Source organism: Gekko japonicus, unplaced genomic scaffold, assembly GCF_001447785.1.
Source record: "Gekko japonicus isolate JY-2015 unplaced genomic scaffold, Gekko_japonicus_V1.1 scaffold1875, whole genome shotgun sequence".
Lineage (NCBI taxonomy): Eukaryota > Metazoa > Chordata > Lepidosauria > Squamata > Gekkonidae > Gekko > Gekko japonicus.
In genome coordinates, this window is record NW_015167592.1 from 155,812 (window position 1) to 168,137 (window position 12,326).

General features: G+C 45.9%; 1 protein-coding gene across 1 annotated transcript in view; it reads left to right on the top strand.

The window, feature by feature from the left end:
- The window catches only part of SH3BP4 (SH3-domain binding protein 4), a 70,834-nt gene that overhangs the window by 46,824 nt on the left and 11,684 nt on the right, over positions 1 to 12,326 (top strand). The window contains exon 3 of the mRNA XM_015413946.1: positions 699 to 3,043. Coding sequence (XP_015269432.1) covers positions 699 to 3,043 — 2,345 coding nt within the window. The remainder of the gene's footprint in view (positions 1 to 698; positions 3,044 to 12,326) is intronic.

Genomic DNA, 12,326 nt, shown 5'->3' on the forward strand with positions numbered 1-12,326 from the left:
TGGGCGGGATACATATATAGCAGTAATTACCTTGTACAGCTTGGTTTACATGAATGTTTCTTCACAAAAATCTTGTGTATGGGAAGGAGCGCGCTGGAAAAAACGGGGATGAGGCAGTCGGTTCGTATGTAATGTGGGTTAATCATTAGGGAATATTACTATGCTAAGATTCCTGCCTTAAAGTGGAGGGTTGGCCTGGACATTCTTGGGATTTCTTTAGACTCTAAAACTAATACATCGTCTTCTTTTAGTATGCTCAGGTAGCCATCGCCACAGGATCATACCGGAATAAGGTTTAGGCCTAAACTATTCAGAGACAGAGTTTAAGATTGCTGCCTTAGTCATGCACAGTAGAGTATCCAGCAGAATTAATCTCTTGGTTCTTTTGAAAGGTTAAAAATATTGTGTAAGTAATTCTGAGCATGTATGCCCTATCTTTCTACCAATATTCATCTGTAAGGCAGTTCCCAAAGCTAGAAAACCTGAAAAAGGTAAAATAATCTGGGTGTGGGTGCCACTGAAACTTGGCCATTTGAAATCTATCTGGGATGTAGATGAATAGCTGCTAAAAGGTGGACGTTCTTAAAGGGAGAGGATTCCGAGAATGAGGCAAATGTACTTCTTTAATTTTATGCACTCTTGCCAAATCTTTGTATTGTTTGCAGTTGCTCATGATGTTCTCTTTCTTTGCTTTGCAGTGCCTTCTCCGAGTGCCTTGTTGGGAGACAATCCTACATCGTTTGGGAACGCAAAGGAAGTTGTAGCAATTAAAGACTACTGCCCAAATAACTTTACAACCTTGAAGTTCTCCAAGGGCGATCACCTCTATGTCTTAGATACCTCAGGAGGTGAGTGGTGGTATGCTCACAATACCACAGAGATGGGCTACATCCCGTCCTCCTATGTCCAGCCCATAAGCAACCGGAACTCTTCATTAACAGACAGTGGAATGATAGACAATCTCCTTGAAATCTCCGATGAGGGAGCGAAGGAGCTCGATCTCCTTGGAGACTGGACAGACATAAAGTGGAGCTTAGCAAAAAATAACCCTTTCTTGAATAATGTCCAGACCAACCCTTTTATGAATGGGAATTTACAGATAACCCCTGACAGGACCAAGGAACATTCGTCCCAAGCCATGGTGCTGCTCTTTGACACAGGAGTGCCTACGTTTACAGGGTCCAGTTCCGGCACTAACAGCAGCGTGGGCAACCATCTCGACGAAGTCCCTTCAATGAATGGATTTGAATTTGAACAGCCAAGCAGGCAAGACAACCCTTTTTTCAGAAGCAAGCGTTCGTATAGCTTGTCAGAACTCTCAGTGCTACAGGCGAAATCAGAAAACCCAGCGTCAAACTTCTTCGGTGGGTTGAAGTCTCCTACTCCTGAGCAATTCCAAAGCCGGGAAGATTTTAGAACTGCCTGGCTAAACCATCGGAAGCTGGCGAGATCTTGCCATAATTTGGATCTGCTGGGCCAGAACCTTGGTTGGGGTCAGACACAACCTGTGGAGACCAATATAGTTTGCAAGCTGGATTGCTCCGGAGGAGCAGTTCAGCTTCCAGACACTAATATTAATATTCAAGTTCCGGAGGGACACGTAGCCGTTGGGGACACGCAGCAGATCTCCATGAAAGCTCTGTTAGATCCTCCTCTGGAGCTCAACAGTGACAAATGCAGTACCATAAGTCCGGTGCTAGAGATTAAGCTGAGCAACATGGAAGTCAGAACTCCGATTGTACTGGAAATGAAAGTATCGGCAGAAGTTAAGAACGACTTAGTGAGCAAGAGTTTAGTAGGAGTGCAGAGCTTGCGGAGTGACATAAAGGACGGCCCCTATGCACCAATGCCACTAAGCTGTTGCTGTGGAGACACGATACGGGTTCAGCTGGAGAACCTGGAGCCTTGTATGTATATAGCAGTTGTAGCCCAAGGGCAGAATATTCTGTATCCTTACACTGTTTGGGATTACATCAGTAAAAAAATCACAGTTGGCGTCTATGGCCCAAAGCATATCCATCCTTCTTTCAAGACGGTGGTTGCCATCTTTGGACACGATTGCGCCCCAAAGACACTCTTAGTGACTGAAGTTACATGGCAAGCACACTCCACAGGACCTGTGGCACTGCAGTTGTGGGGCAAGCACCAATTCATCCTCGCGAGGCCTCAAGACCTAAAGATCTGTATGTTTTCGAACATGACGAATTATGAGGTGAGAGCCAGCGAGCAGGCCAAAATGGTGAGAGGCTTCCAGATGAAGTTAGGGAAAGTCAGCCGTCTCATCTTCCCCATCATGTCACACGACCCCAACGAGCTGTCTGATTTCACATTGAGAATACAAGTCAAGGACGACAAAGATACCCTCCTGACTCAGTTCTGTGTCCAAACGCCACAGCCACCTCCGAAAAGTACGGTCAGGTCCACTGGACACAGGCGGTTCTTGAAGAAGAACGAGGTGGGTAAAATAATATTGTCTCCACTTGCAACCACCAGCAAATATCCGATTTTCCAGGATCGGCCAGTGACCAGCTTCAAATACGGGAAACTGCTTAAAACTGTGGTGCGGCAAAACAAGAACCATTATCTCTTGGAGTATAAGAAAGGGGATGCCATCGGCTTGCTGAGTGAGGAGAAAATCAAACTTAAAGGCCAGCTCTGGACGAAGGAATGGTACATTGGGTACTATCAGGGTAAAATTGGCCTTGTCCATACCAAAAACGTTTTAGTGGTTGGGAAAACAAAGCCAAATAATTTCTGTGGACCTGAGCTTACCACTGGTATGTTGCTTGATCAGATCCTGAGGCCTTGTAAGTTTCTCACCTACATCTATGCTTCAGTGAGGACTTTGTTGATGGAAAACATTAGCAGCTGGCGCTCATTTGCGGACGCTTTGGGGTATGGCAACTTGCCACTGACTTTTTTCTGCCGTGCGGAACTGGACAGTGAGCCAGAATGCGTGGCTTCCGTGCTAGAGAAGCTGAAAGAAGACTGTAATAATTCGGACAATAAGGATAGGAAATCTTTCCAGAAGGAACTGATGTCAGTAAGTATTCTGGTTACGTCTTGTATTCTTTAATTCGTGATTTGCCGTCTCGTGCTGTTTTGGTGGGTTTAGGGTTCAGTGAGGGCATCTGTGGCAAAAGTGACTCAGGCTGAAATGCTCTTCAAACTTTTAAGTTCAGGAACTAACTCTTGTGCACGATCGGTATATCCAATTCTAAACTTGCCCCAGAGTGTGGATCAAAAAATCCTGAATGTTGGGCCAGGGGGAGGTGAAGGGATGTTTCTACACCTGGGAGAATCTCCAGGTTTTCAGGAAAATCCAAAAAGTTAATTTAAAAAAAATCCAAAGTGTAAATTAATGCTTACTAAGATTCCGTGACTGAGGGGAAGAGCAGTGAATACCAGCAGAAAGCATGGGGGAGAGGAAGAAGAAGAGGAGATTGGATTTATACCCCGCCCTTCACTACCCGAAGGAGTCTCAGAGCGGCTTCCAAACTCCTTTCCTTTCCTCTCCCCACAACAGAGAACCCTGTGAAGTAGAGGGGGCTGAGAGAGCTCTGAGAGAATTGCTCTTGAGAGAACTTGTGACTGACCCAAGGTCACACCAGCGGCTGCATGCGGAGGAGTGGAGGAATCAAACCCGGTTCTCCCAGATTAGAGTCCGCACTCTTAACCACTACACCAAACTGGCTGCAATGACAGGAAGGGAGGAGGTAGTGGAGACAGTAGGGGACAGCTGCATTGAGAGGAAGCAGGGATTAGCATGTTCAGTGCAGTTTCATTTCCAAGCCCCCTCCCAGTCATCTAGCTAGTGAGACTTGCAGGAGAAAGTGCATCAGATGGGCTTTCTACTCCAAACCTCCCTCCTCAGTCACTGCTGGCCACCTGCTTAGGGATTTTGGCATGAAAATGAAAGTCGCCCGGTGCAGTTTCTCCTCCAAATCTCCCTCCCTTCCATGCACACTGATCAGATGATGGGGGTCTGGGCTTGGAGGAGAAAGATCCTTTGATGCACTTTCAGCTGGAAGTCACCATCTCCACCGCCAGCCAGCTGATCAAGGGGAATATTATAATAATGAATACCATTGGTGTGTGGGGGGGCCAACAGTGGGAGGGCTTCTAATGTCTAATGTCCTGGCCCCACTGGTGGACCTCCTGATGGTACCTGTATTTCTGGCCACTGTGTGATACAGAGTGTTGGACTGGATGGGCCTTTGGCCTGATCCAACATTGGCGTCTCTTATGTTCTCTTGTTATGTTATGTTCTTACCATCATTAGTTCAGCAGTATTAGTTATTGATTCAGGTTTGTTTCCCACTAGCTTCATCGGGAAACCCATCTAGTGTTCTAGTGCTCTCCTTTCTATAAATTTAGTATCTTGCATTCAAGCGGCGTGAAATGTTCAGAAATTCTCTACTCCTTGAATGCATCAGACCTGCCAAATTTCAGAGATTTAGGACAAACGACGCCCATTGTAAATGCAATTAATTAATAAGGTGCACCTTCTGTAAGTGTCCCACTGAGTTCAGTGTTGGGGGAATTAAGAGTCCAGGGGCTTTTCCTTGGAGTCCCATCCCCACGCAGCTCGACAGGAGGGGGGGTAGAAACTGGCAGGAACCCCATAGTTTGAGAAACAGAGAAAAAAAACATGTTCCAAAGTATGTGATTTATTGAAAGAAAACCATACTGCACAAATTTTCGAGCAAGTAGCAGTTTCAGTATCCATCTTACAGAAGGGAAAAGACAAAAAAGGTAAAGGTTCCCTCGCTCGAAAGCTAGTCAAATCCGACTCTAGGGTTGCGGTGCTCATCTCCGTTTCAAAGCCGAAGAGCCAGCATGTCCGAAGATGTTTCCGTGGTCATGTGGCCGGCATGACTAACACAAGGCGCACGGAACGCTGTTACCTTCCCACCGAAGTGGTACCTATTTACCTACTTGCAATTTCTTGCTTTCGAACTGCTAGGTTGGCAGGAGCTGGAACTAGAGACGGGAGCTCACTCCGTCATGCGGCACCCGGGTCTCGAACTGCTGAACTACCAACCTTCCACAGCCTGCAGTTCAGCGTCTTAACCACTTGAGCCACCGCAGCTCAAACTGAAAAACTCAAAAGGAAAAGACAAACCAATGCTTATAAACATATAGTGCACTTATTATTCATTTAGGAATTATTATCAATTTAGGAATGCATTCCGGCTGCTCTGACAAGACCTAACTACAGTGTTGGCAGAGGGCCCTTAGCGTCTCAAACACTGGTGTTAAATACCTTTAGAATCCAGATTAGCTGTCAATCAAGAAATCAGATGATCCTGGTGAAACCCAGACCCCTCCCTTTTCTGACCAGAAGACTCTGACCGGAGTCATTGTATTACTAGGTTAAAAACACCCTCCCCCTCAAGGCAGGAGCTTGGAGCCACAGGTCCTCCTATCTAGATATTTTGGCTTTGAGGCTGGAAGTCAGAGATGTAAACAGTTCTTTTAGCGCAGGGTGCATTGTCCGTCTGAAGAGCCTCCTGCAAAGTCCTATGGGAGAGAACCAAACAGAGAGGCCTAAGCCAATCCAGGCTGCTGTACAGAAATGCCCCATCTCGCTTATAATCCTGCCACGTTCAGTGAGAGACCCAACCAGTATTCTGCATTTTTTCTTGTTGCTTTGCATCAGATTGGAGAGCTGCCCAAGGTATCAGTTTTGCTGTTCTCATTCTTCCTCCAAACCAACACTGTAACCTTTCCGTGATCTCTACGTTATGTTCCAGCCAATGTATCCAATGCAAAAGGATTCCTCACCATTTGAAAAAATTTCCAGAACAAAGCAATGGGAAAAAAGATTGAAAAATGGAAACAAATGAGGTTTCTTACTAGCTTACCATTACTTTCTCTTTTAGAAACAAATGGGGCTCATTTGGTTCAGCTAATGCACCCCTATCCACATCCAGTGTTTAATATCATGTCGTTTTCTGAGAACTTCTCAAGGGGACAAAAACTGGTTTTGAAGTAAACATCAACTTATTCTCTACGATAAGTGCTTGGGACTACTTGTTAATTTTCTTCACTGCAAATAACAATACAATGAAACTTTGCCAAGGACAGGAAGCTACATAACACCATTAGGGCACATAAGAGGGCATAACTATAAGACGTCTCTCAGACTTGCAAGCAGTGTTCCCTCTAAACTCAGTTAGCGTGAGCTAGCTCACAGTTTTTTAGCCTCTGGCTCACACATTTTTGTCTCAGCTCAGGAAGGATGGCTCCAGAGCAAACTAATGTATGTAGCAGCCAAATCGCTGGCTCACAACCTGAATGCTAGTAGCTCACAAGGTAGAATTTTTGCTAACAAGACTCCACAGCTTAGAGGGAACATTGCTTGCAAATTCCACCAGTGACACAAACATGCTAAAATGAACAGTATAAACAGTTGGAGGTAATGGTACGAGAAATAGCTGATGAATCTGACAAAGGACTGAGCCACCAATAATTTACAGCTGTCTATTAGTTATGAAGGGTCGTGGTGGCTCAGAGATTAAGACGCTGAACTGCAGGTCTGTAGCTCGGCAGTTCGAGACCCGAGTGCCGCATGACAGAGTGAGCTCCCGTCTCTGGCCCCAGCTCCTGCCAACCTAGCAGTTTGAAAGCAAGAAATTGCACGTAGATAAATAGGTACCACTTCAGTGGGAAGGTAACAGCGTTCTGTGCACCTCGGCATTTAGTCATGCCAGCCACATGACCACGGAAAAGTGTGTGGACAGAGCTGGCTCTTTGGCTTGGAAACGTAGATGAGCACCGCCCCCTAGAGTCAGATTCGACTGGCTTTCGAGCGAGGGAAACCTTTACCTTTATTAGTTATGAAGCACAGATATTGCAATCTTTGTGTCCAGATTCTGTAACCGACATGCTTTAAAAACAAAGCAATATGCAGTACTGATTGTATTGGAAATGAAGCACTTTCAGGCACTGTTACGATTTGATTTGTTAGTACTCTGCAGCTTTTGGAAGTTTGTTCGGGAGACAGACTTTTCTCGGTCAAATCAATTCCTGATTTTTTAGGCAGGCATCTGACCAAGGGAGCTTTGACTCCAGAGAGTTTGTACCCCCCAAATCTTGTTGGTTTCTTGTAGTGCAGTTGGAGTAAGAGATAAGGAGTGACTGGTGAGGTTCCTCCGTTGCCGGATTCCAAATGGGCTCGAGTAACAGTTTCTAAAATGTTGGAATCCCTTGGGGGTCTGCATATTTGAAGGACTGTCTCTCCTGAACCCGTACAGCAGGAGTGCTTCTCACCACAGGGTCTTCTGGCAGCCCCCCTCTGTTTCCACAATATGGTTTGTGGTATCTGGGGCCCACTTGCAGCCTCACCCCACATGGCAAGTCTCACGCAAGTGAGAGTCTCCAAAGGCCGTTGTTTGAGTCCTTACCTGTAAGGAACAGTTTAAACCAGCCCAAGACCCATCCCCTTGATCCCAATTTAAAATCTGAATATATTTTTTTGTTTCGTTTTGGCTGGCCTACATAAAAGGTGGCTTTTGTTTTTAGATTTTGCTTGGGAATCCTATGCAACCTCTTTTTTTACGTTGAAAATGGGCAGCCCGGTGGAGAGCGGCTGGGCAAAATTAAAGGGGAGACTATAATAAAAGCAGTACTGTGATTGGAATATTAACTATCCCACCTCTCCAAAACCTGCTGCCTGCATTCCCACACTTCAGCTACCGTGAAGAGCACACTGCACCATCTATTGTGTACAGTCAAGCCTTGCGATACAGCTGCATTCGTTCCAGTTGCTTAAAGGAGGTTCCCACATCAAACGAATTTCAGCAGCCATTCTTAAAACTACAATATCCACCCAGTGAAGAGGAAAAAAACAAAAACAGATGAATGAAGCCAGACTGGAACCCAGGGACAGAGTAGGACAGGACAGGCCCAGAAGAGCGAGAGAACGCTGTGCCTTGTCATCTACAGCTCTCAAGTAAAGACATGGGATAGAGCAGGTAGAGAAAGAAATAGTTTTCTCCCTTTCTCACAATACAAGAACTCGTGGGCACTCAATGATATTGCTGAGCGGTCAGGTTAGAACAGATAAAAGGAAGTACTTCTATACCCAAAGAGTGATTAACATATGGAATTCCCAGCAAAGGAGGTGGTGGCGGCTACAAGCATGGACGGCTTCAAAAGGGAATTAGATAAGCATATGGAGCAGAGGTCCATCAGTGGCTATGAGCCACAAGGTATAGATAGGAACTCTCGGCCTGGGTCCAGTGATGCTCTGTATTCTTGGTGCTTGGGGGGGGGCACTGCTGGACCTCCTGATGGCCCCTGGTATTTTTGGCCACTGTGTGACACAGAGTGTTGGACTGGATGGGCCATTGGCCTGATCCAACATTGGTTTCTCTTATATTCTTATGTAATCCAGTCTATTGTCAGTGCTCTATAGCCCATCTAGGACCGAGTCTCCCTCAGGCCTTAGGTATCAATCCTTTCCTTGCTTAGAGGCAGCCCCTACATTCTGTAATTCACCTGCACCAACTGACTGCCTAACAAATACTGGCCCACAGCCTACATCCTGCAGCAAGTCCCGATGCTAACTTGGACAACATTACAGGCCCTAACAAGCATCTCAGCCAGTGTTCCCTCTAAGCTGAGTTAGTGTGAGCTAGCTCATAGTTTTTTAGCCTCCAGCTCACACATTTTTGTCTTAGCTCAGGAAGGAGGGCTCCAGACCAAACTAATTCCTGCAGCAGCCAAATCGCTCGCTCACAACTTTAATGCCAGCAGCTCACAAAGTAGAATTTTTGCTCACAAGACTCCACAGCTTAGAGGGAGCATTGATCTCAGCCACATCACCATGGGCTCATTCACATACTCGAAGAAGAAGAGGAAGGGGGGAGAAGAAGGAGATTGGATTTATATCCCGCCCTTCACTCGGAGTCTCAGAGCAGCTTACAAACTCCTTTCCCTTCCTCTCCCCACAACAGACATTCTGTGAGGTAGGTGGGGCTGAGAGAGCTCTTTTCAGAACTGTCCTTGAGAGAACAGCCCTGACAGAACTATGGCTTGCCCAAGGTCATCCAGCAGCTGCAAGTGGAAGAGTGGGGAATCAAACCCGGTTCTCCCAGATGAGAGTCCGCGGACTTAACCACTACACCAAACATCATCTATATCTCCAAAACGCCCTTCTGCTGTCCACATGTTCGATAAGATGGTGTCATTTGGGGCTGTGTTCTTGTCCTTGGTGGTTGACTGTTTTGATGTGATGTTTTTTTAATTGTTTTAAATCTGAGTTTTCCTCTTAGCTATTATAAGTACTGTTTAAGAAGAAAAGTGGGACAAAAGCATTTTTAAAAAATCTGTCCTGAAGAAAGAGCAAAATGGGTGGCTGGCATTCAGATGTGTTCAACTCTTGTTGAAAAGCTTGATTTGAGACACTCGGTGCTTGTCCTCTGGGTGTAGAAAAGCTAGAGGCCAAACTTGATGAAGTCCAAAATGTGGGTTATAACCAGTGTTCCCCCTAAGCTGATTTAGTGTGAGCCAGCTCACAGTTTTTCATCCTCCAGCTCACACATTTGTTGTCTTAGCTCAGGAAGGATGGCTCCAGAGCAAATTAATTTATGTAGTAGCCAAATCCCTCACTCACAACTTTAATGCCAGGAGTATTAACATAATTTTTTTTGCTCACAAGACTCCACAGCTTAGAGGGAGCATTGGTCATAAGCCAGGGCTTTTTTTGTAGAAAAAGCCCAGCAGGAACTCATTAGCATAATAGACCACATCCAACAGCAGCACCTCATTAGCATATTAAGCCAAACCCCCATGCCTTCCCTTGGCTTGCCTGGGTGAGCCTGCCCTTAGAGGGAAGGGAGGGCAGTTTAAACTGCCTTCCCTTGGCTTGCCCAGGCACCCCGCAGCTGCAGGGAGCCCGGGCAAGCCAGCCCTTGGACAGGCAGGGGGAGGCATTTAAATATCTCCCCGATCCTTCCAGGGGCCCCCCCCGGCCCGCCCACCTCGGAGTTGCTGGGGGGGGGTCACTTTCCAGGCCTTCCTTCTGTAGCCTGAGGTTTTGGCTGTAGTGGGCATGGTCAACTCTGAAGCCAGCCAGAACTCCGTTATTCCTGCCCAAAAATAGCCCTGGCTCATAACCATAATTTAAAATTGGGAGGGATCTCAGAAAATAGTTGGTTCTGGAAGCTATGCCTTACTCAGGGTTTACTCCAGATTTTGAGTGGCCTTAATTCTCAGCAACTAAGTAATTAAGTTGACTATTTGGTATCTCAAGGAACATGGTTCAAGGTGTATTTATGCAGTCTATAAACTCAGTTTGTTAAATGAGAGATCTGTCCCCCTTCAGTACTAAAAATATATTTTCAGGTTTTTTCATGTTGAACCAACGCCACACTGAAAGATATTAAATAAAAGCCATACTGCATTTTTTTTGGTAAATTTCCCTTCAGTGAAGGAAAGTTTCATTAGACTTGTAAGATATGGATTTATTAGGATTTGTGACAGGAGGGGGGAGTTCTGTAAAATTGGTAGCGGGGCTACTCAGATGTTCGAGGGGGTTAGGGCTCTTTTTGTAGCAGGAACTCATTTGCATATTAGGCCACACACCCCTAATGCAGCCAATCCTCCAAGAGCTTACAGAGCTCTTCTTACAGCAGCTACTATAAGCTCTTGGAGGATTGGCTATATTAGGGGCATGTCGCTTAATATGCAAATGAGTACCTGCTTCAAAAAGAGCCCTGTAAAATCCTCTTTGTTTCAGTTGTGCCTTTCGTAATCAGTGGTACAAGTTGAGGACCTGCAAGGAACTGTGGGATAGAGGGATAACTCGGAAATCTCCTCACACTCCAAATTTTTGGGAGAAAGGCAAGCAAGAAATGGCAAATGAATAAAACAAATCTTCCTTTTCAGAATTCTGCATGCTTTCAGGGCTTGACTCGGCTGAGTTCCCCTCCACTGCTAATTAACTCTGAGCTCTTTTCTTGAGCATATTTTTTCCCTCATAAAGCGGGGTGTTTTTGTGTGCGGGGGATTAATTTACCAAATCTGAATAATTGCCTATGCAGCCCCCCATAGGGCAGATAACACCCCTGAGACCATTTGGGTTGGGAAAATGGCATGTGGGTGTGTGTTAACCTCTTATCCGCCATCCTTCTGCAAGTCGCTGTGTGGTTTCTCTGTTGCTTGTGACATCTCATTTGGCCTAAATCCCCGTGGAGATTCTGTGTTACTTATGTCATCTCATTTGGCCTAAAGCAGTGATTAATTGTATCTGAAGTTCAGTTCTTGTCAATTTAAATAGCTTCTAAGAATCCTGAAGAAGCTTGACCCTGTTTAATTTATCTTCCTCTCCAGACACTGTTTGATGAATTCTTGTAGCTTTAAAAAAAAATCAAATTGGGCTGGACTTCTTTGGCAGCTTTCTTCTGTGTAAATGATTAACTTAGTAGCACAGTGAACAAAGTTTCAGTCCAGTGGCACCTGTAAGTCCATTGAAGTTTTAGTAAAAGTATACGCTTTCATGTGCATGCACAGTTCTTCAGAGAAAATGAAATTGAAATTACCAATCCATACATATAGGCAGAGGGTGAGCAGTAAATTAGCATTCAACATAATGAAGATGTTTAGCAGATTCAAGGACCAAACAGGAATAACAAGCCTAGTTTATATGGTTACCATTTGAACAAAGTTAGAGTCCAGTGGCCCCGTTCACACGGAGCATTTGCTGCGCTGAAGGCACGATCGTCCCGCGGATTTTCCGGGCGCGATCACACCGGAACATCTGGGAGGCGTAGCGCACCCATGGCTAACCCATGGCTTCTCGCTGAAGATGTGGAGTAAAAAACTACCACATACGAGGTACTAGTTTCTAGAAAACGCAGGGGCAAGGACAGGCGTCTGATTGTGTTTCCGCGTGAATCCCATGGCATCCGGCGCCCATCCACATCTCGTCGCAAACCGGATGTTGGCCCCGGTCACACGAGCAGGAAACATGCGCATGCGCACACTTTGGCAAGAAAAAAATTCCAGTTTGCCACGGAAGCGGCGCCTAGCGATTGCCGGTGTGATTGCGCCGCTTCTTTGCCGCGCTGCAGGATAGCCGTGTGATCGGCACCTAACAGCCTAACCACAGGACCTCGACAGGACATGTGATCAGGGTGCCGCGCATTACTTTGCTCCAGGGCTAACAGCCACGCTCCCCCCCTGCATTTTCCGGCCCATGTGACCGGGACCAGTGACACCTTTAAGACCAACGAAGTTTTATTCAAGGTGCGCGCTTTCGTGTGCACGCACACTTCGTCAGACAGTGAAAAGGTTACCATTTGTTTGAGTTTAATTCC